General features: G+C 48.6%; 1 protein-coding gene across 1 annotated transcript; it reads right to left on the reverse strand.

Annotated features, from left to right (window-relative positions):
* Window positions 1–19,886: 19,886 nt before the first annotated feature.
* On the reverse strand, window positions 19,887–24,830 carry SMPD1 (sphingomyelin phosphodiesterase 1). Its single transcript, XM_072133589.1, has 6 exons — window positions 24,484–24,830; window positions 22,159–22,925; window positions 21,918–22,089; window positions 21,761–21,837; window positions 20,850–20,995; window positions 19,887–20,304 (listed from the first exon to the last, which is right to left on the reverse strand). The coding sequence occupies exons 1-6, from the start codon at window positions 24,670–24,672 to the stop codon at window positions 19,910–19,912; spliced, it is 1,746 nt and encodes a 581-aa protein (XP_071989690.1). The 5' UTR covers window positions 24,673–24,830; the 3' UTR covers window positions 19,887–19,909.

Raw genomic sequence — 24,830 nt, forward strand, 5'->3', positions numbered from 1 at the left:
GGGTTCTTTAATATTAGTAGTCAGGTCTGGAGTCTCCAGCATCAGTAGTCTGGTCTAAGCTCTTCAGTATTAGTAGTCTGGGGTCTTCAATATTAGTAGTCTGGTCTGGGCACTTCAGTATTAGTAGTCTGGTCTGGGGTCTTCAATATTAGTAGTCTGGGGTCTTCAATATTAGTAGTCTGGTCTGGCTCTTCCGTATTAGAAGTTTGGTCTTGGATCTCCTGTATCAGTAGTCTGATATGGGGTCTTTAGTATAAGTAGTCTGATCTGGGCTCTTCAGTATTAGTAGTCTGATCTGGGCTCTTCAGTATTAGAAGTCTGGTCTGGGATCTTCAGTATAAGTAGTCTGATCTGGGCTCTTCAGTATTAGAAGTCTGGTCTGGGATCTTCAGTATTAGTAGTCTGGTCTGGGGTCTTCAATATTAGTTGTCTGGTCTGGCTCTTCCGTATTAGAAGTTTGGTCTTGGATCTCCTGTATCAGTAGTCTGATATGGGGTCTTCAGTATAAGTAGTCTGATCTGGGCTCTTCAGTATTAGTAGTCTGATCTGGGCTCTTCAGTATTAGAAGTCTGGTCTGGGATCTTCAGTATTAGTAGTCTGGTCTGGGGTCTTCAATATTAGTTGTCTGGTCTGGCTCTTCCGTATTAGAAGTTTGGTCTTGGATCTCCTGTATCAGTAGTCTGATATGGGGTCTTCAGTATTAGTAGTCTGATCTGGGCTCTTCAGTATTAGTAGTCTGATCTGGGCTCTTCAGTATTAGAAGTCTGGTCTGGGATCTTCAGTATTAGTAGTCTGGTCTACGGTCTCCAGCATTAATAGTCAGGTCTAGAGTCTCCAGCATTAGTAGTTGGGCCTGGGATCTCCAGTATTAGTAGTCAGGTCTGGGGTCTTCAATATTAGTTGTCTGTTCTGGGCTCTTCCGTATTAGAAGTCTGATCTGGGCTCTTCAGTATTAGAAGTCTGATCTGGGATCTTCAGTATTAGTAGTCTGGTCTACGGTCTCCAGCATTAGTAGTTGGGTCTGGGATCTCCAGTATTAGTAGTCAGGTCTGGGGTCTCCAGCATTAGTAGTTGGGTCTGGGGTCTCCAGTATTAGTGGTCAGGTATGGGGTCTCCAGTATTAGTAGTCAGGTCTGGAGTGTTTATTATTAGTTGTCAGGTATGGAGTCTCCAGCATTAGTAGTCAGGTCTGTGGTCTCCAGCTTTAGTATTAGGGTCTTGGGTCTCCAGCAATAATAGTCGGGTCTGGGGTCTCCAGCATTAGTTTATCATAGTTTATTTTCATAGTTTATATGGTTGATAAAAGACACTTGTCCTCCAAGTTCAAGCAAGTTTGGAATTCCTAACGCTATAATGTTAACAAATGAAGATAAGTGTAACTGCGAGGGAGTTGTATATTTAATCATTTGCTTGTGCTCGTCTCTTTTTATTATAATGTGATTGTGGAGGATAGAAGGACCTTGGATGTAATTCCACTGCGATCACTAATCTCATTAGTAGTCTGATCTGGGTTCTTTAATATTAGTAGTCAGGTCTGGAGTCTCCAGCATTAGTAGTCTGGTCTGGGGTCTCCAGCATTAGTAGTCTGGTCTGGGGTCTTTAGTATTAGTAGTCAGGTCTGTGGTCTCCAGCATTACTATTTGGGTCTGGGGTCTCCAGCAATAGTTTATCATAGTTTATTTTCATAGTTTATAAGGTTGAAAAAAGACACAAGTCCATCAAGTTCAACCAAGAAATGGAAGGGAAGGGATTGGATGAGGAAGGGATTGGATGAGGAAGGGATTTAGGGGAACAATTATATATAACATAACCGACAATGTTATTTAGGTGTAAAAAGGCACCTAGACCCTTCTTGAAGCTCTCTGCTGTCCCCGCTGTGACCAGCGCCTGAGGCAGGCTATTCCACAGATTGACATTGATAGTAGTTGGATCTGGGGTCTCCCGCATTTGTAGTCTTGTCTGCGGTGTCTAGCATTAGGAGTCTGGTCTTTGGTCTCCAGCATTAGCATTAGGGTCTGGTGTCTCCAGCAATAGTACTTGGGTATGGGGCCTCCAGCATTAGTAGTCTGGTCTGGGGTCTCCAGTATCAGTAGTTTGTTCTAGAGTCTCCAGCATCAGAAGTCAGGTCTGGAGAATCCATCATTAGTAGTCTGTTCTGGGGTCTACAGTATTAGTAGTCTGTTCTAGGGTCTCCAGCATTAGAAGTCAGGTATAGGGTCTCCAGCATTAATAGTCAGGTCTGGGCTCTTCAGTGTTCAGTATAAGATGTTTGGTCTGGGGTCAGCCTCTTTGGTAGTCTTGGGTCTAAAACATTAGAATTCAGGTCTGGGTCTCCAGCATCAGTATCCTGGTCTTGGGTCTCCAGAATTAGTATTCGGGTCTGGGGTCTCCAGCATTAGTTATTGGGTGTGGAGTCTCCAGCATTAATAGTTTGGTCTGGGCTCTCCAGCATTAGAAGTTGGGTCTGGGGTCTCCAGCGTTAAAGTCTGGTCTGCAGTCTCCAGCATTAGTATTCGGGTCTGCGGTCTCCATCATTAGTAGGTGGAACTGGGTTCTCCAGCATTAGTAGTCTGGTCTGGACTCTTCAGTTGTCTGTTTTGGGGTCAGCAGCTTTGCTAGTCTGGTCTTGGGTCTCCAGCATTAGTATTTGGCTCTGGGGTCTACAGCATTAGTAGTCTATGATAGGGTCTCCAGCATTAGTAGTCAGGTCTGGGGTCTCTAGCATAAATAGTCAGGTCTGGATTCTCCAGCATTAGTAGTCTGGTGTTGGGTCTCCAGCATTAATATTCGGGTCTGGGATCTCCAGCATTAGTAGCCAGATCTGGGGTCTCTAGCATTAGTAGTCGGGTCTGGGGTCTCCAGCATTAGTAGTCAGATCTCAGGTTTCAAGCATTAGTTCTCAGATCTCAGGTCTCCAGCATTAGTCTTCTGTATTGGTAGTCAGTTCTGGATTTTCCAGCATTAGTAGTCGGATCTGCGGTCTCCAGCATTAGTAGTTTGGTCTGGGATCTCAAGCATTTATAGTTTGGTCTGGGATCTCCAGCATTAGTAGTTTGGTCTGGGGTCTCCAGCATTAGTAGTTTGGTCTGGGCTCTTCAGTATAAGTTGTCTGATCTGGACACTTCAGTATAAGATGTTTGGTCTTAGGTCAGCTCTGTTAGTTTTGTCTTGGGTCTCCAGCATTAGTATTCGGGTCTGGGGTCTCCAGCAATAGTATTTGGGTCTGGGGTCTCCAGCATTAGTAGTTGGGTCTGGGGTCTCCAGCAGCAGTAGTTGTTTCTGGGGTCTCCAGCATTAGTAGTCATGTCTGTGGTCTCTAATATCAGTAGTCTGGTCTTGGGTTTCCAGCATTCATAGTCAGTTCTGGGGTCTCCAGCATTAGTAGTCGGTTCTGTGGTCTCAAGCATTAGAGTCTGGTCAGGGATCTCCAGCATTAGTAGTTGGGTCTGGAATCTCCAGCTTTATTAGTCTGGTCTAGGCTCTTCTGTATTAGTTGTCTGGTCTGGGGTCAGAAGCTTTGGTAGTCTTGTCTTGGGTCTCCAGCATTAGTATTCAGGTCTAGGGTCTCCAGGATTAGTATTCAGGTCTGTGGTCTCCAGCATTAGCAGTTGGGTCTGGGGTCTCCAGCAATAGTAGTTGGGTCTGGGGTCTCCAGCATTAGTAGTTGTGTCTGGGGTCTTCAGCATTAGTAGTCAGGTCTGGAGTCTTCAGTAAAAGTAGTCTGTTCTGGAGTCTCCAGCATTAGAAGTCAGATCTGGGGTCTCCACATTACAGTCTGGTCTGGGGTCTCCAGCATTAATAGTTAGGTCTGGGGTCTCCAGCATTAATAGTTAGGTCTGGGGTATCCAGCATTAATAGTCTGGACTAGACTCTTCAGTATAAGTTGGTCTGGGTTCAGAAGCTTTGGTAGTCTTGTCTTGGGTCTCCAGCAATTGTATTCGGGTCTGGGGTCTTCAGGATTAGTATTCAGGTCTGGGGTCTCCAGCATTAGTAGTCAAGTCTGGAGTCTTCAGTATAAGTAGTCTGTTCTGGAGTCTCCAGCATTAGAAGTCAGATCTGGGGTCTCCACATTACAGTCTGGTCTGGGGTCTCCAGCATTAATAGTTAGGTCTGGGGTCTCCAGCATTAATAGTCTGGACTAGAATCTTCAGTATAAGTTGGTCTGGGTTCAGAAGCTTTGGTAGTCTTGTCTTGGGTCTCCAGCAATTGTATTCGGGTCTGGGGTCTTCAGGATTAGTATTCAGGTCTGGGGTCTCCAGCATTAGTAGTCAAGTCTGGAGTCTTCAGTATAAGTAGTCTGTTCTGGAGTCTCCACCATTAGAAGTCAGATCTGGGGTCTCCACATTACAGTCTGGTCTGGGGTCTCCAGCATTAATAGTTAGGTCTGGGGTCTCCAGCATTAATAGTCTGGACTAGGCTCTTCAATATAAGTTGGTCTGGGTTCAGAAGCTTTGGTAGTCTTGTCTTGGGTCTCCAGCAATTGTATCCGGGTCTGGGGTATTCAGGATTAGTATTCAGGTCTGGGGTCTCCAGGATTAGTAGTTGGGTCTGGGGTCTCCAGCAATAGTAGTTGGGTCTCGCGTCTCCAGCATTAGTAGTCGGACTGGAGACTTCAGTATAAGTAGTCTGTTCTGGGGTCTCCAGCATTAGTAATGAGGTCTGGGGTCTCCAGCATTAGTATTCAGGTTTGGGGTCTCCACCATTAGTAGTTGGGTCTGGGGCCTCCAGCATTAATATTCAGGTCTGGAATCTCCAGTGTTAGTAATTGGGTCTGTGGTCTTCATCACTGACTCAGGTCTGTGGTCTTCATCACTGACTCAGGTCTGGGGTCTCCAGCATTTGTAGTCTGGTCTGGGGTCTTCATCACTGACTCAGGTCTGGGTTCTCCAGCTTTCGTAATTAGGTCTGGAGTCCAGTATAAGTAGTCAGCTCTGGGGCCCCCAGTTGTCGGGTTTCGGGTCTCCAGCATTAGTCAATGGGTCTTGGGTCTCCAGTATTAGTAGTTTTTTTGGGGGGTGTTTTGGTGTGCACTGGTTGGCCCCACAATATTTGTCAATTATTGCATAGAAAATAATTGGGTCTGAACACCCAGAGCAGCTTTAATAACAGTTACAGCAGTTTTTTAAATGATTTTCTCTTAGTTTTTTTAATTTTTTTTCTATTATGTTTTTCCTCCGCCCTTTATGGACAAGGAAACCGCCTTGTTATTTCCATCATTTTGCAACCTTGTACCTTATACAAGGTTACCGCCATTTTTGGGTGTTACAGTTCTGGTCCCCATTGATTTCAATAGGGTTCGGTGTGAAGTTTGGGTCCCAAAGTTCAGCCAAACGAGAAGGTTTGTCACATATAAAGAGGTGTTGTTCATTCCTGGGAGATTCCACTCATGTTATTGTTGTGGTTACTGGACACGTGAGCCACGTTTCTAGATGCCCAATGATTGGTTGGAGACATGGACGGGATCGTTCCTGTGGGATTCTATGTTCTAGCCACTTGTCCTTCCTGGTTGTAACTTTACATTTCCCCTAAACCTAACAATGTGCGACACACACACCGTCCTCCGGGGTCTCTCTGCCCAAGTGGCCTGAGCCGCCTGAATCACATGGAGCCGCAACGTCTACTGGCTGTGAATCCGCACCTTGTACATGACCCGTCACACAGAAAATGTCATCTACTGCCTCATCCAGCCCGAGGGGAGAACATAGATGGTTAATTGGACGTTCTTTTTTCGGTCCTTGTATTTTTATCTCTATCTGGTATTTTCCCTTTTTGTGGGTTTCTGAGTCATTTGGGTTTTTCTGGATTGTTTCTTTTTGTATAGACGTTTGTATTCCCATTGTCATTGGGGTTTCTTTGGGAAACTACTGCTTCATCCGGAAAGTGTTACGAAGAATTTTTGTTTGTTTCATTTACATGGACTCTTCTTGAAAATTGGAACATTTGTGATGAGCTCTTTTAGTCTGACTTATCTTTGTATTTTTTGTTGGTTTTTCCTCTCCAATCCTTATCGCTGCGTTCTTGTGGTATGTATTCTGTTCATGCTATTTTGTTACTTTTTTTTATTCCCTATTGATGTATATTTAGTCATTGCTCCTCATGTTGTGTGTTCACATGTTCCTGCTGTGACCAGTTTCAGAAGAACTGGAAAGGGGAGAAGCTGGAACCAAACCATTTAACACAGGGGTAGGGAACCTATGGCTCGGGATGTGGCTCTTTTGTTGGCTTCATTTGGCTCTCAGACAGATCTTTAATAAATAATGATGGCTGTTGTGTGTCTTAGAGTGATCACTGGACACAGGCAGCGATGTTACCGCTGCCTACATCCTTTGTACGACTCAGGCGCCATCGCCGCCATTGTATAAGCCTGGGTCAAAGAGAAGAGCGTGGGAGCAATGAGGAGCTGGCTGCAGGGAGAACTGGGAGTATGTGCTGCGGCTACCTGTCTACTGGGAGGCATGTGGTGGTTGTCAGTATTTGGAGTAGTGAACCCCCTGGACCACCGCGGACTATGATGTAAGCAGACACCTGGTACTGATATCTAAGTGGCCCCCGGTCTTTACCAGAGCCCGCTGCAAAGCAGGATGGTCTTGCTGCAGCGTGGTACCACCAGTTTGTTCCACAGGCGTGACTTGTCCACAGTGGCAGCCAAGGTCGAGATACAGGATCACTAGGCAGTCTCGTGGTCAGGAACATGCAGACGGTCAGGGCAGGTGGCAATCATGTGAGGTCGGGGACGGAGCAAGAGGTGAGGGCTGGCAGTGAAGGAGCAGAATCAGGAACTGGGGTCACAATGGGAGGTCAACACTTGGGAAGGAAACACTGTGGAAAGCTTCCTCATAGGCATGAAGCACTAACATCCGGCGGGGAATGCTGGGAGCCGGCGGTCTTTATAGGAACCCGGGAAGTGGGTAGTGCCAATGAGCAGCATGCTGGCCCTTAAAATCTGCTGGCCCACTGTCCTCCATCCTTCTTATACTGTGGCCTCCTGTCCTCCATCCATCTGTTACTGTGGCCTCCTGTCCTCAATCCTTCTGTTACTGTGGCCTCCTGTCCTCCATCCTCCTCATACTGTGACCACCTGTCCTCCATCCCCTCGTATTGTGGCCTCCTTTCCTTCATCCTCCTCTTACTGTGGCCTTCTGTCCTCCATCCTCCTCTTACTGTGGCCCCAGTCACAAACAAAACCTGTCAATTACCTTTCTTTGTTCCCTCGCAGCAGTCCTACTTTCTCTTCTGCCGGCTCTGAATGTGTTTTAATGGAGGGGGCATGGCCACTCTAGGATAGGAGCTACCTCCTCACATAACATGCCAAAGGGAAGCAGATAAGTGATGAGGCAGCTGATCCTGCCTCTTGGCCCCGATGCCTCAACTGCTCTGCAGCTATAATGTGCAGGACCAGGAGAAGGCGGGATAAAGCGGGGAAGATAGGGGCAGGACAGGACAATCTTCCAGCCACCTGGGATGTTGGGACATCGGTTGAAAACTGTGACTTTCGCACTGAATGCGGAATGGTTGGAAGCTATTCCAACACCACACCTAACTGGCGTAAAGTAGGAGGAAGCCACATTTCCCATCCTCCTCTTACTGTGGCCTCCTGTCCTCCATCCTCCTCTTACTGTGGCCTCCTGTCCTCCACCCTCCTCTTACTGTGGCCTCCTGACCTCAATCCTCCTCATACTGTGGCCCCCTGTTCTCTATACTCCTCTTACTGTGGTCCCCTGTCCTCCATCTTCTTATTACTGTGGCCCCCTGATCTTAATCCTCTTCTCACTGTGGCCTACTGTCCTCCATCCTTCTCCAACTGTGGCCCCCTGTCCTCCATCCTGCTCTTACTGTGGCCTACTGTCCTCCATCCTCCTCCTACTGTGGCCTCCTGTTCTCAATTTTTCTCTTACTGTGGCCCCCCAGTCACGAACAAAAAAAAAACCTGTCACTTACCTTCCCTTGTTCCCTCGCAGCAGTCCCACTTTCTTTTCTGCCATGCTCTGAATGTGTCTTAGAGGAGGGGGTGTGATAATTTAGGAGGCAACTGATCTGGCAGGACAAAGCTGGGGAGAGAGGGGCAGCACAGGACAATCTCATAACCGCCTGGGGCAGCGGTTGAAATCTGCCACTCTCCCGCCAAATCCAGGACGGTTGATAGCTATACCACTGTACCACACCCAACCGGCATAGAGGATGTGAAAGAAGTCATAATGTGGCCTTTGGTTCCCTGAGTGAAGTGCGTTTCTCATCCAATGCTCAAATAGTTGACAAGCTATGTAAAGTCAGAAAAGTCCTCAGCACTCTGAAGGTGGTTATGTGTCTGGTGCTTGGACATCTCTACTTCTCTCCGTCATTGATAAATCACTTTCCAGTTCTTTCTCACGATCTGCAAAATGTTGTGGCAGCCAAAAAACCGAACTGAAAATGCAGCCACACAAACAAGTTCCCTGTGGGCAGAAATCTGAGAGGAAAAATGTTGATGTCCCGGAATATGAGCAGGTCCCTCAGAAGATGGTCATGTGGTGGACCTTCAGCTGAAGCTGTGGAACCTGTCAGGCTGCTTCACCTAGGTCACTAGAGAAGTTCTGGAAGTGACCTTTCCTGGTGAACTCGATCACATCTTCTTCCAGCAATGCCTCCCGAATCACTGAATCATCTCGTCCAAGAACAAATCCTTCACTGTTGATTGGATTCAGGATCAATTTATTACAACTAAAGTCACCAGACAAGTAACAGAAGATGTGATTATCCTGACCACTGGCTCCTCTACAAGATCTCCCCCATGATTGGCTGCAGTCATCATCGTCCTGAGGGTTTCCGAGGTTATAGTATAGAGTGGTGGTGAGTGACAGCCAGTAGTTAGCCCCTGACTTGTTGGTTGACATCCCCGATTACATAGTCCATTAATCATCCCCCCAATAGTCCCTCCCCTTAAATGTCTCTTGTATAGATACGGTCACATCTTTTCTCCCCTGTGTTAACTTTACGTTAAAAAAAATCTATGTTTTAATTGACACTTTGGGTTTTTGTTTTGTCCTTGGTATGTGGTGACTCTGGTTGTGTGATCTTTCCGGCACCACGAGGTGGGACTCGTCTGATCTTTCCTCATTGTCTCTTCTCTCGAGATTCTACCATCAGATCTTGACGCTTTCCTCCTGGGAGTTTGATCACGTTTTTTCGGTGTTCTAGTTGACTTCACCTCTCTGCACTTTTACCTTTGTGATGGTATAAAAGTAGCTGAGGACTCGGGGCTCCTCTGGCCTCCAGCTCTTTCCCAATGACAATTGACATTTTCGTAAAAATATCTTCATTTTTGTCATTTCTCAGTTTTGGATGATAATTGTAGTCGCCCTTTAGCTATTTACGTTCTCTCATAAGTGCAATTTGCATTCCATAGAAGATAAAACAAGAACAAAAGAAACTTCTGTGACGTACAGAGAACAATTATAGGTCAGATTGCTAAATATATTGAGGATTGTCAAGATCCACGACAGGGAGGGCAAAAATGACAATAAAAAATTGCAATAGTGGTGAGAATGACGAGGGCATCGAGGCCGATGATGAAGGCTGCAGTGATGTGCCGCTGGCACTGTGCAACGGATTGGCCCAGATTTATCCAAAGTGCAAGGTGTACTATGTGCAGGGGGTGTACTATGTGTAGTGTCCTGTGTACTATATGCAGGGTATGTACTATGTGCAGTGTCCTGTGTACTATGTGCAGTGTGTACTATGTGCAGTGTGTGTACTATGTGCAGGGTGTATACTATGTGCAGTGTCCTGTGTACTATGTGCAGGGTGTATACTATGTGCAGTGTCCTGTGTACCATGTGCAGTGTGTGTACTATGTACAATGTGTACTATGTGCAGTCTGTGCCCTCGTACACACATTCATCTACACTGTGACATACACACACCCTCATACACACATTCATGTACAATGTGACATATACAGACCCTCGTACACACATTCCTATACACTGTGATATATACAGACCCTCGTACACACATTCATACACACTGTGACATATACACACCCTCGTACACACATTCATGTACACTGTGACATATACAGATCCTCATACACACATTCATACACACTATGACATATACAGACCCTCGTACACACATTCATACACACTGTGACATATACAGACCCTCGTACACACATTCATGTACACTGTGACATATACAGACCCTCGTACACACATTCATACACACTGTGATATATACAGACCCTCGTACACACATTCCTATACACTGTGATATATACAGACCCTCGTACACACAATCATACACACTGTGACATATACAGACCCTCGTACACACATTCATACACACTGTGACATATACAGACCCTCGTACACACATTCATACACACTGTGACATATACAGACCCTCATACACACATTCATACACACTGTGACATATACAGACCCTCGTACACACAATCATACACACTGTGACATATACAGACCCTCATACACACATTCATACACACTGTGACATATACAGACCCTCAAACACACATTCATACACACTGTGACATATACAGACACTCGTACACACATTCATGTACACTGTGATATATACAGACCCTCGTACACACATTCATACACACTGTGACATATACAGACCCTCATACACACATTCATACACACTGTGACATATACAGACCCTCGTACACACAATCATACACACTGTGATATATACAGACACTCGTACACACATTCATGTACACTGTGATATATACAGACACTCGTACACACATTCATGTACACGGTGACATATACAGACCCTCGTACACACATTCATGTGCACTGTGACATATACAGACCCTCGTACACACATTCATACACACTGTGATATATACAGACCCTCATACACACATTCATACACACTGTGACATATACAGACCCTCGTACACACATTCATGTGCACTGTGATATATACAGACCCTCGTACACACATTCATACACACTGTGATATATACACACCCTCGTACACACATTCATGTACACTGTGACATATACAGACCCTCGTACACACATTCATACACACTGTGACATATACAGACCCTCGTACACACATTCATGTGCACTGTGATATATACAGACCCTCGTACACACATTCATACACACTGTGATATATACACACCCTCGTACACACATTCATGTACACTGTGACATATACAGACCCTCATACACACATTCATACACACTGTGACATATACAGACCCTCGTACACACATTCATGTGCACTGTGATATATACAGACCCTCGTACACACATTCATACACACTGTGATATATACAGACCCTCGTACACACATTCCTGCACACTGTGACATATACAGACCCTCGTACACACATTCATGTACACTGTGACATATACAGACCCTCGTACACACATTCATACACACTGTGACATATACAGACCCTCGTACACACATTTATGTACACTGTGATATATACACACCCTTGTACACACATTCATGTACACTGTGACATATACAGACCCTCGTACACACATTCATACACACTGTGACATATACACACCCTCGTACACACATTCATGTACACTGTGATATATACACACCCTCGTACAAACATTCATGTACACTGTGACATATACAGACCCTCGTACACACATTCATACACACTGTGACATATACAGACCCTCGTACACACATTCATACACACTGTGACATATACAGACCCTCGTACACACATTCATGTACACTGTGACATATACAGACCCTCGTACACACATTCATACACACTGTGACATATACACACCCTCGTACACACATTCATACACACTGTGACTTATACAGACCCTCATACACACATTCATACACACTGTGACATATACAGACCCTCGTACACACATTCATACACACTGTGACATATACAGACCCTCGTACACACATTCATGTACACTGTGACATATACAGACCCTCGTACACACATTCATACACACTGTGACATATACAGACCCTCGTACACACATTCATACACACTGTAACATATACAGGTCCTCGTACACACATTCATATACACTGTGACATATACAGACCCTCATACACACATTCATACACACTGTGACATATACAGACCCTCGTACATACATTCATACACACTGTGATATATACAGACCCTCGTACACAAATTCATACACACTGTGACATATACAGACCCTCATACACACATTCATACACACTGTGACATATACAGACCCTCGTACACACATTCATACACACTGTGATAAATACAGACCCTCATACACACATTCATACACACTGTGATATATACAGGCCCTCATACACACATTCATACACACTGTGACATATACAGACCCTTGTACACACATTCATACACACTGTGACATATACAGACCCTCGTACACACATTCATACACACTGTGATATATACAGACCCTCATACACACATTCATACACACTGTGACATATACAGACCCTCGTACACACATTCATACACACTGTGATATATACAGACCCTCGTACACACATTCATACACACTGTGACATATACAGACCCTCGTACACACAATCATACACACTGTGACATATACAGACCCTCGTACACAAATTCATACACACTGTGACATATACAGACCCTCATACACACATTCATACACACTGTGACATATACAGACCCTCGTACACACATTCATACACACTGTGATAAATACAGACCCTCATACACACATTCATACACACTGTGATATATACAGACCCTCGTACACACATTCATACACACTGTGATATATACAGACCCTCGTACACACATTCATACACACTGTGACATATACAGACCCTCGTACACACATTCATACACACTGTGACATATACAGACCCTCGTACACACATTCATACACACTGTGATATATACAGACCCTCATACACACATTCATACACACTGTGACATATACAGACCCTCGTACACACATTCATACACACTGTGACATATACAGACCCTCGTACACACATTCATACACACTGTGACATATACAGACCCTCGTACACACATTCATACACACTGTGACATATACAGACCCACGTACACACATTCATACACACTGTGATATATACAGACCCTCGTACACACATTCATACACACTGTGACATATACAGACCCTCGTACACACAATCATACACACTGTGACATATACAGACCCTCATACACACATTCATACACACTGTGACATATACAGACCCTCGTACATACATTCATACACACTGTGATATATACAGACCCTCGTACACAAATTCATACACACTGTGACATATACAGACCCTCATACACACATTCATACACACTGTGACATATACAGACCCTCGTACACACATTCATACACACTGTGATAAATACAGACCCTCATACACACATTCATACACACTGTGATATATACAGGCCCTCATACACACATTCATACACACTGTGACATATACAGACCCTTGTACACACATTCATACACACTGTGACATATACAGACCCTCGTACACACATTCATACACACTGTGATATATACAGACCCTCATACACACATTCATACACACTGTGACATATACAGACCCTCGTACACACATTCATACACACTGTGATATATACAGACCCTCGTACACACATTCATACACACTGTGACATATACAGACCCTCGTACACACAATCATACACACTGTGACATATACAGACCCTCGTACACAAATTCATACACACTGTGACATATACAGACCCTCATACACACATTCATACACACTGTGACATATACAGACCCTCGTACACACATTCATACACACTGTGATAAATACAGACCCTCATACACACATTCATACACACTGTGATATATACAGGCCCTCGTACACACATTCATACACACTGTGACATATACAGACCCTCGTACACACATTCATACACACTGTGACATATACAGACCCTCGTACACACATTCATACACACTGTGATATATACAGACCCTCATACACACATTCATACACACTGTGACATATACAGACCCTCGTACACACATTCATACACACTGTGACATATACAGACCCTCGTACACACATTCATACACACTGTGACATATACAGACCCTCGTACACACATTCATACACACTGTGACATATACAGACCCACGTACACACATTCATACACACTGTGATATATACAGACCCTCGTACACACATTCATACACACTGTGACATATACAGACCCTCGTACACACAATCATACACACTGTGACATATACAGACCCTCATACACACATTCATACACACTGTGACATATACAGACCCTCGTACACACATTCATACACACTGTGACATATACAGACCCTCGTACACACATTCATACACACTGTGACATATACAGACCCTCGTACACACATTCATACACACTGTGACATATACAGACACTCGTACACACATTCATACACACTGTGACATATACAGACCCACGTACACACATTCATACACACTGTGATATATACAGACCCTCGTACACACATTCATACACACTGTGACATATACAGACCCTCGTACACACAATCATACACACTGTGACATATACAGACCCTCATACACACATTCATACACACTGTGACATATACAGACCCTCGTACACACATTCATACACACTGACATATACAGACCCTCGTACACACATTTATACACACTGTGACATATACAGACCCTCATACACACATTCATGTGCTATGTTTGTACCGCTCTCAATTTTAGATATTATTAAAAAGTTTCCAGAGGTCATCAGAGGTCAACAAGCCCCATTTCCTCCCCCCCATTGCCCAAATCAAACAAAACTGGTGCCGATCAATCCTGCTTCATTTGTGCTGCTCATATTTATGTTTGTGCTGTTTTTGTTTGGAAAATATTAACTAATTTGTAAAGTTCAAAAGGTCATACCCCCCCCCCCCCCCCCGCCCCCACATTTACCAGATCAAACAATACTGGTGTCAGATGTTTGTGCTGCAATAGTTTTTAATGTATTGATCTTTTTGAGTTCACTCCTTCCACAGTACACTGTGTTTGCTGGCTCCCCCTGGTGATCAAACCAGAGAAGTGTCACTAGGTTTGGTTTTTTAGCAGTATATCCTAAACACCTTAACCATACCTCCAACCGTCCCGGTTTTTGGGATCTGTCCCGTCGTCACTGGCAGCTGGGAGAATGTCACGGGTCCCCCTCCCCCTCCGTTTTGTCCCGCCTCCTGAACTGAGCTGAAGAGCAGCTGAGGCGGGGAGGAGGCGGGATCAGCCCTTGTTACCTCGTCATATGACGCCTGCTGCACGAGTCATGTGAGGAGGTAGCTCTGCCCCTGGCTGGCCACACCCCCTCCGCGAGACAGTCAAGCCCGGGAGAAGAAATGACTGCAGCGCCGGGAAACGAGGAAAGGTAAGAAACAGATAGTGGTTCACAGGGAGAGAAAACCGGATGTCAGGGGGTGGATAGAGGACAGGAGGAGGCTGCTGGAGGACAGGAGGAGGCTGCTGGAGGACAGGAGGAGGAGTTTGCTGGAGGACAGGAGGAGGAGACTGTTTGAGGACACAGGTGGAGGAGATTGCTGGAGGACACAGGAGGAGACTGCTGGAGGACAGGAGGAGGAGACTGCTGGAGGTCAGGAGGAGGCTGCTGGGGTACAGGAGGAGGAGGCTGCTAGAGGACAGGAGGAGACTGCTGGAGGACAGAGGAGGAGACTGCTGGAGGACAGAGGAGGAGACTGCTGGAGGTCAGTAGGAGGAGGCTGCTGGGGGGCAGGAGGAGGAGGCTGCTGGGGGACAGGAGGAGGAGGCTGCTGGGGGGCAGGAGGAGGAGGCTGCTGGGGGACAGGAGGAGGAGGCTGCTGGGGGACAGGAGGAGGAGGCTGCTGGGGGACAGGAGGAGGAGGCTGCTGGAGGACAGGAGGAGGAGGCTGCTGGAGAACAGGAGGAAGAGGCTGCTGAAGGACAGGAGGAGGAGGCTGCTGAAGGACAGGAGGAGGAGGCTGCTGGAGGACAGGAGGAGGAGGCTGCTGGAGGACAGGAGGAGGAGAATGCTGGAGGACAGGAGGAGGAGGCTGCTGGGGGACAGGAGGAGGCTGCTGGGGGACACAGGAGGAGGCGGCTGGGAGACACAGCAGGAGGAGGCTGCTGGAGGACAGGAGGAGGATGCTGGAGGACAGGAGGAGGCTGCTGGGGGACAGGAGGATGAGGCTGCTGGGGGACAGGAGGATGAGGCTGCTGGGGGACAGGAGGAGGAGGCTGCTGGGGGACAGGAGGAGGAGGCTGCTGGGGGACAGGAGGAGGAGGCTGCTGGGGGACAGGAGGAGGAGGCTGCTGGAGGACAGGAGGAGGAGGCTGCTGGGGGACAGGAGGAGGAGGCTGCTTGGGGTCAGTGTTTTGGGGGATGTGTAGGTGACACTGTTATGGGGGATGTGTAGATGACACTGTTATGGGGGGATGTGTAGGTGACACTGTTATGGGGGGATGTGTAGGTGACATGTTATGGGGGGATGTGTAGGTGACATGTTATGGGGGGATGTGTAGGTGACACTGTTATGGGGGGATGTGTAGGTGACACTGTTATGGGGGATGTGTAGATGACACTGTTATGGGGGGATGTGTAGGTGACATGTTATGGGGGGATGTGTAGGTGACATGTTATGGGGGGATGTGTAGGTGACACTGTTATGGGGGGATGTGTAGGTGACACTGTTATGGGGGATGTGTAGATGACACTGTTATGGGGGGATGTGTAGGTGACATGTTATGGGGGATGTGAAGGTGACACTGTTATGGGGGGGGTGTAGGTGACACTGTTATGGGGGGATGTGTAGGTGACACTGTTATGGGGGATGTGTAGGTGACACTGTTATGGGGGATGTGTAGGTGACACTGTTATGGGGGGATGTGTAGGTGACACTGTTATGGGCGATGTGTAGGTGACACTGTTATGGGGGGATGTGTAGGTGACACTGTTATGGGGGATGTGTAGGTGACACTGTTATGGGGGGATGTGTAGGTGACACTGTTATGGGGGATGTGTAGGTGACACTGTTATGGGGGGAGGTGTAGGTGACACTGTTATGGGGGGATGTGTAGGTGACACTGTTATGGGGGGATGTGTAGGTGACACTGTTATGGGGGGGTGTAGGTGACACTGTTATGGGGGGATGTGTAGGTGACACTGTTATGGGGGATGTGTAGGTGACACTGTTATGGGGGGGTGTAGGTGACACTGTTATGGGGGGATGTGTAGGTAACACTGTTATGGGGGGATGTGTAGGTAACACTTATGGGGGATGTGTAGATGACACTGTTATGGGGGGATGTGTAGGTGACACTGTTATGGGGGGAGGTGTAGGTGACACTGTTATGGGGGGATGTGTAGGTGACACTGTTATGGGGGATGTGTAGGTGACACTGTTATGGGGGATGTGTAGATGACACTGTTATGGGGGGATGTGTAGATGACACTGTTATGGGGGATGTGTAGGTGACACTGTTATGGGGGATGTGTAGGTGACACTGTTATGGGGGGGAGGTGTAGGTGACACTGTTATGGGGGATGTGTAGGTGACACTGTTATGGGGGGATGTGTAGGTGACACTGTTATGGGGGGATGTGTAGGTGACACTGTTATGGGGGATGTGTAGGTGACACTGTTATGGGGGATGTGTAGGTGACACTGTTATGGGGGGATGTGTAGGTGACACTGTTATGGGGGATGTGTAGGTGACACTGTTATGGGGGATGTGTAGATGACACTGTTATGGGGGGATGTGTAGATGACACTGTTATGGGGGATGTGTAGGTGACACTGTTATGGGGGATGTGTAGGTGACACTGTTATGGGGGGGAGGTGTAGGTGACACTGTTATGGGGGATGTGTAGGTGACACTGTTATGGGGGATGTGTAGGTGACACTGTTATGGGGGGATGTGTAGGTGACACTGTTATGGGGGGATGTGTAGATGACACTGTTATGGGGGGATGTGTAGGTGACACTTATGGGGGGATGTGTAGGTGACACTTATGGGGGGAGGTGTAGGTGACACTTATGGGGGGAGGTGTAGGTGACACTGTTATGGGGGAGGTGTAGGTGACACTGTTATGGGGGAGGTGTAGGTGACACTGTTATGGGGGGATGTGTAGGTGACACTGTTATGGGGGGGATGTGTAGGTGACACTGTTATGGGGGATGTGTAGATGACACTGTTATGGGGGATGTGTAGGTGACACTGTTATGGGGGATGTGTAGGTGACACTGTTATGGGGGATGTGTAGATGACACTGTTATGGGGGATGTGGACTCTGGGATCAGGTTGCACATGAAATGTTACTACAAGATTTTTTTTACTTCATCCTTTTATTATTTGTAGAGATTTTGTATTCGTTGTTCTCACTTATTGCACACAATCTGATTGTACAATCTTCCTGGTCTCACAGATCACATCAGTACTGGTTACGGTCCGGCCTCCTGGCTGCAGACTTTTCTTCCATCCAGTCCCTGGACTTCTCCCGATGATGTGGAATTCTGGGTTCCTCGTGGCCTCCGTGACCTCAGTGAGGAGACCTCCCGTCCACTTTCAGTGATGGTATAACTGGTCTACGAGGTGGAGCCTCTGGGATGTATATTAAGGACTAAGGTTTCGCTGCGGGTCGGGGTAATGGGGCGCTGTGGACCTTCACGCTTGGTGTGGGGGGTCTGACATGGGATGCGTCTTGTGAAGACCTAGAAGAAGTAGAAGTCTGTAGATGGTTGGGTCAGGAGCGGTGGGTGGTGGCTCTTCAGTCTGTACAATTGTGTGGGGTCGGAAGAGAATTGGGGGTGGTGGTTTGGAGTCTATAGAAGCTTCATCTACAGAAGGATCAGGCAATGGAAGGTTAAGGTCTTTAAGGAGACCAAGCAGATTGTGGAAGATCTTCAGGATGAGGGTGTGGAGGACATGTAGGGGGCTAATTAGTGTCTGTATAAGATTGGGTTAGGCTGTGGGTCCAGTGGTGAGAAGGTTGTAGGAGTTAGGCTGCAGCCTACTAGAAGGTGGGTCGGATCCTCCTGTGAGTTACTGCCTGGGGTGTCTGTCGGTGGCTTGAAGTCTATTAATAGTAGGGAGTTAAAGCAGAGTGGGTTATCTGCTGGTGGAGAAGAGGTGAGGATCTGCAATGGTAGGATAAAGTCTGGACGGTGGCTTGTGGGACCAGCGCTGGTTGCGTTTAGTAGGATCAGGAATGTTGGGTTGGAGTCTGGATTAGGACAAGCCCGGTAAGGATGGAAGGGATCTTCTGTGAGTGTGAGGGATCTAAAGTGCTGATCAGGTTTTTAGTCTGTTTGATTTTTGGATGTGGGGCAGAGGAGGAGGACAGTAATGTCCAGTCATGTGTGGGTGAGGGTCTGCTGTGATGGGGGAAGGGTGGGCTGGCATTAGCTGTTGAGTGTGGGGTGAGGGGCAGATGGTCTTTAATCTGGATTAGCATAGAGTCAATAGTTGTCCTTGAGGATGTGACCTGTAAGCTGAGAGTCCCAGGTGTCTGGTCCTACAGGTCACTCACCTCCAGCAGAGAGATACTATCCACCCTGAGGTCAAAGTGCAAATAAGTAGTGTGTGTATGAAGAGCTCGGACTGGTCTCTCCGCAGAGGTTAAACCTGGTGCCATCTATGAAGCCTCCCTACTGTATTCCAGGACCTTCTCTGTCAGAGCCCTCACCCTGTCCATAAATCAGGTTTCTAAGACAATAAATATCCTTATTTCCTCATGAGATTTTGTCTCTTGTCCTCCGTGGTGTTGCTGAGGCTCGGAGCAGAGGTGGGGTCACCTGACGCTGCTCAATCAGGGAGCGCCTGAGCAGATCTCCATGATGAAGGACAGTCATGATCTCCATGATAAAGGACCTCCATCCATGGACTATTTAGCAGAGCGACTTCTTTGTGTGGGCCGGCTTCCCTCTGAAGTCCAGATCTTTACACATCTGAAGGTCATAGGATCTCCCAGTCCTCAGGGCGCACAGGAGGTCGGCTTTACAGGAATCCTGACAAACACTGTCCACATGGCCCTTGTGGTGTAGAAACCAGAAGGTCTGGAAGAGTCGATCATCCTGGAGAAACCTGTGCACTAGGTTGTCCCAGTCGGCTGGATAAGCAGATCTCATCCCGTAGGTGCTGAGGGCGCGGTACAGGAGGCTCCAGCGCGGCTCCTCATTTGGCTTCTTGTTGGCTTCAGTCAGGTTCAGTATATAGGTCTCATGGTCTAAAACCACGTGTGAGCTGTCCGGGTACTCACCGTCTACGTGGTAGACTCGGAAACCTAAAGAAGAAGACAAAGTATGAGACACATGAAGAAAAGGTTTGGACAAAAGTAACAGAACAAGAGCTACCAGAAGAAGTTGTACCATGAAAGTCATCTCCAGATACACCCTGTGTCTACATTGTCCTGTACAAGGACTGTAAAGGGTGGAGCTGGACGTCTGAGTTTCAGTTCTCCCTGGTTTTGCAGTAGTTTGTGATTGAGATGAAACGCTACTGCTCTTCTGGATGGTGACCACATTGGTTGTCACCTTGCCTTCAAACCAGGACTATAGTGACATGGCAGCCTACGGCCTTGTAGGTAAATACAGGAGCCACTCGTTCAGTATTATTATGGGCCCCCCAGGTCAGAATGTGTGGTCTAACATGCACAGGTGACAGTCTGGACCCCCGTGTCTTCATAATGTGGTTCACCTCCAGCAGCAGAAGCTTCAGTATGGATGATGGAGAAGGTATGGCCATGAAAGTCTACAAAATGGGTCAGCACCAGCCGGAGCCACGGTGCACTGACTTAAGGTGTACCACGTAGCTGGTGGTGACAGTTACCTGGGTTCAGGTCGATGAAGGTTGTGACACTGGGTGCAATGAAAGCCACAGATAGTGGGCGGGTCAGCGTCTCCTCATCATAGAAGATCTCAAACTCATCCAAGTGGGTGTGTCCGAAGAACTGTGCCACAATGGTGCTCTCATACCTACAGGCACAAGACAAGGGGGCGATTACTAAATTCGCACCTACATTGCCACCATCAAAGAAAGAGATCCACATGCCGTAAGGAATAAGACAAAGGGGAAGAGCTACAGGAAGGCAAAGGTTAGTAGGATCATAGTGGGGGTGCAGCAGAGAGCTCTTCCACCTATAGGATCAGGGATGTAAGCAGGGCGAGGTAAAGAACTCTTCAAACCTCCCAACTATAAGAGCAGAGGTTTAAGCTGGGGTGTGGTAAAGAGCTCTTCAACTCTCCCACCTGTAGCATTAGAGATTTAAGCAGGGGTGGAGTAAAAAGCTCTTTAACCCTCCCACCTATAGGAGCAGAGATGTAACAGGGGTGGAGTAAAGAACTCTTCAACCCTCCCACCTATAGGAGCAGAGATGTAAAAGGGGTGGAGTAAAGAACTCTTCAACCCTCCCACCTATAGGAGCAGAGATGTAAGCAGGGGTGGGGTAAAGAGCTCTTCAGCCCTCCCACCTATAGCAGATGTAAGCAGGGGTGGATTAAAGAGCTCTTCAGCCCTCCCACCTATAGGAGCAGAGATGTAAGCAGGGGTGGGGTAAAGAGCTCTTCCCTCTCCCCATCTATAGGATCAGAGATTTCGGGGGGAGTGGGGCAGTGGGGAGGGAGACTTTTCCAGCCCTCCACCTTGCACACCCTAGTGTCATAGCTGAGGACTTTACTTGACTGATGGACTATTCCCTCCCCCGAGCAGCCAGGTATCTGAGCCCAGGATCCGGCGCACACCTGTTCACAATGCGGTAGTAATTCCAGCTCCAGCTCTTCAGGCACCGCCCTGGGGGGATATGACCGATGATGTGAACCTGCAGGTAAGGATGAGAAAAGTCTATAAACGAGGGTGGATCTCAGGACACTATGATGAGACAACACACACCGTCCTCACCTTCTCCTGCCGGTCTTCCGCACCTTGCAGGACCCCCACCAGCCACTGGAGCTGCCCTGCGGGGTCCGTGTAATTGATCATGAGCCAGAAATTTTCTACAGCACAATAGTTCATGTTGAGGGATACCAAGCGCAGACCTGGCGCCATCAAGGTGGTGTAATACCCAGCAGTCCTGCAAGAGGCAGAGGATGAGGAGTCGCTCAGTGATAACTTACAGACGAGGTAGGGGCTGGTGGCTCACCTGAGGGTCTCCAGAGCCGGGGCTGGCAGCCAAGCTCCCCATTCCTGAGCCATGGCATGGTAGAGCCAGCTGGAGGATAGGTTCCCGTACACCGAGGGTGGTGGGAAGCTGTTGACGGGGGCACTCTCGTGATTTCCCACAGACGGGTATACAGGAACTGGACCCAGATACTTTCTTACGAGGCCAGTGATAGTTCTGAGCGCGTCTAGCTGCTGCTCCCGGGTCTGCTCCCATACATTGTGAGCCGGTATGTCACCCGTCCAGTACACCCGCTCAAATGGTCCATTTTTGGCCACGTGCCGGAGCAGAGACTCAATGGTGTGCAGGGGGAGGTCACACTTGCTGTATTCCCCCCAGTATCCAGAGGGATTGTGACCCCTGGATAAGGAATGGTTTCGACAACACAGGGGCTCCTTGCAGGTGGCCGGGGCTCCGGGGGTGTAGCCATGGTCCCAGTGTATGTCTGTGAGGAATAACACTCTAGAGACAGGAGACCCCGGCTGAGGTGGGATGGGGGGTTTTACCGGAGGTTTCGGCACCGGGGGGAAGGTGATGTTCCAGTCAGAACCAATGTCCCAGTGTCCACAGTCTGTTCCCAGCAGAAGTCCACAAACCTCGGAGGGGCGCAGCACCGACATCACCCAGGCAGTGATGACATCCTGCTTAAAGAGCTCCACCACCTGCTGGCAGACCGCCGGCTCCTCTAGGTGCAGGGTCCGACAGACCTTCACCGCCGCCTCCGCCACCCGCTCCATGTTACTCTCCACCTGCAGAGAGACCAGAAGAGAGTCAGTAGGAGGACGCAAGCTCCAGACCGGAGGGTTCTGGTGTGTAGATACAGACCAGCCGGAGCCACGGTGCACTGACTTAAGGTGTACCACGTAGCTGGTGGTGACAGTTACCTGGGTTCAGGTCAATGAAGGTTGTGACACTGGGTGCAATGAAAGCCACAGATAGTGGGCGGACACCTCCCCCAGTCACCAGTCACCCGGCAGCGATACCTCCCCCAGTCACCCGGCAGCGATACCTCCACCAGTCACCCGGCAGCGATACCTCCACCAGTCACCCGGCAGCGATACCTCCACCAGTCACCCGGCAGCGATACCTCCACCAGTCACCCGGCAGCGATACCTCCACCAGTCACCCGGCAGCGATGACCCCACCAGTCACCCGGCAGCGATGACCCCACCAGTCACCCGGCAGCGATGACCCCACCAGTCACCCGGCAGCGATGACCCCACCAGTCACCCGGCAGCGATGACCCCACCAGTCACCCGGCAGCGATGACCCCACCAGTCACCCGGCAGTGATACCTCCACCAGTCATCCGGCAGTGATACCTCCACCAGTCATCCGGCAGTGATACCTCCACCAGTCACCCGGCAGCGATGACCCCAACAGTCACCGGCAGCGATGACCCCAACAGTCACCGGCAGCGATACCTCCACCAGTCATCCGGCAGTGATACCTCCACCAGTCACCCGGCAGCGATACCTCCACCAGTCACCCGGCAGCGATACCTCCACCAGTCACCCGGCAGCGATGACCCCACCAGTCACCCGGCAGCGATACCTCCACCAGTCACCCGGCAGCGATGACCCCACCAGTCACCCGGCAGCGATGACCCCACCAGTCACCCGGCAGTGATACCTCCACCAGTCATCCGGCAGTGATACCTCCACCAGTCATCCGGCAGTGATACCTCCACCAGTCACCCGGCAGCGATGACCCCAACAGTCACCGGCAGCGATGACCCCAACAGTCACCGGCAGCGATACCTCCACCAGTCATCCGGCAGTGATACCTCCACCAGTCATCCGGCAGTGATACCTCCACCAGTCACCCGGCAGTGATACCTCCACCAGTCACCCGGCAGTGATACCTCCACCAGTCACCCGGCAGTGATACCTCCACCAGTCATCCGGCAGTGATACCTCCACCAGTCACCCGGCAGCGATACCTCCACCAGTCACCCGGCAGCGATACCTCCACCAGTCACCCGGCAGCGATGACCCCAACAGTCACCCGGCAGCGATGACCCCACCAGTTCCCCAGCAGTGATACCCCCAACAGTCACCCTGCAGAAATAACATTAACCCTTTCTATGCTGCCAGTCATAGTTAACCCCTTCCTGCTCCCCCATAAAAGCAGTGATGACATTAACCCTTTATACACTCCCTTCTGTAATCACTGACTGATCTGGACTATACCATCTGTTTACCATATGTGATTAACCCCTTGCAGGGAGAGTGTGTGATAATAATTAACCCTCTGTTTACCATATGTAAAGACTTAACCCCGTCCTCGCCAGTGAGCTGTACAATACCTGCAGACTGATATCCAGGGCGATGACCAAAGCCTTGCATGTGGTGCAGGTGACATTCGCCCACCCATAGCCCAGGTCCAGGGGTGGCCCCTGGTGGGATAGAGGGAGTCCAGTGCTAGAGGGCCACACCAGGAGAAGGAGGAAGAGACCCCCAGCAGCTGCAATCATCCTGCTCTCTATCAGTCTCATTAGACTGCCGCCTATTCTGATGTCTCAGCTGAACTAATGTGACAACACCCTGAACCAGGAAGAGACTGCACAGAGGGAGGAGAGAGGGAGGACAGAGGGAGGAGAGACTGCAGGGAGGGAGGAGAGAGGGAGGAGAGACTGCAGTGAGAGGGGGAAGA

This window comes from Engystomops pustulosus, chromosome 2 (assembly GCF_040894005.1).
Source record: "Engystomops pustulosus chromosome 2, aEngPut4.maternal, whole genome shotgun sequence".
NCBI classification, from domain to species: Eukaryota; Metazoa; Chordata; class Amphibia; order Anura; family Leptodactylidae; genus Engystomops; species Engystomops pustulosus.

Excerpts from the sequence above, each read along its gene's own strand:
- SMPD1 (XM_072133589.1), bottom strand. The coding sequence starts at position 24,672 with ATGAGACTGATAGAGAGCAGGATGATTGCAGCTGCTGGGGGTCTCTTC. Across the intron at positions 22,090-22,158 it reads CCGGCTCTGGAGACCCTCAG|GACTGCTGGGTATTACACCA; the intron begins GTGAGCCACCAG and ends TGCCTCTTGCAG. Across the intron at positions 20,996-21,760 it reads TACTACCGCATTGTGAACAG|GTATGAGAGCACCATTGTGG; the intron begins GTGTGCGCCGGA and ends TTGTGCCTGTAG.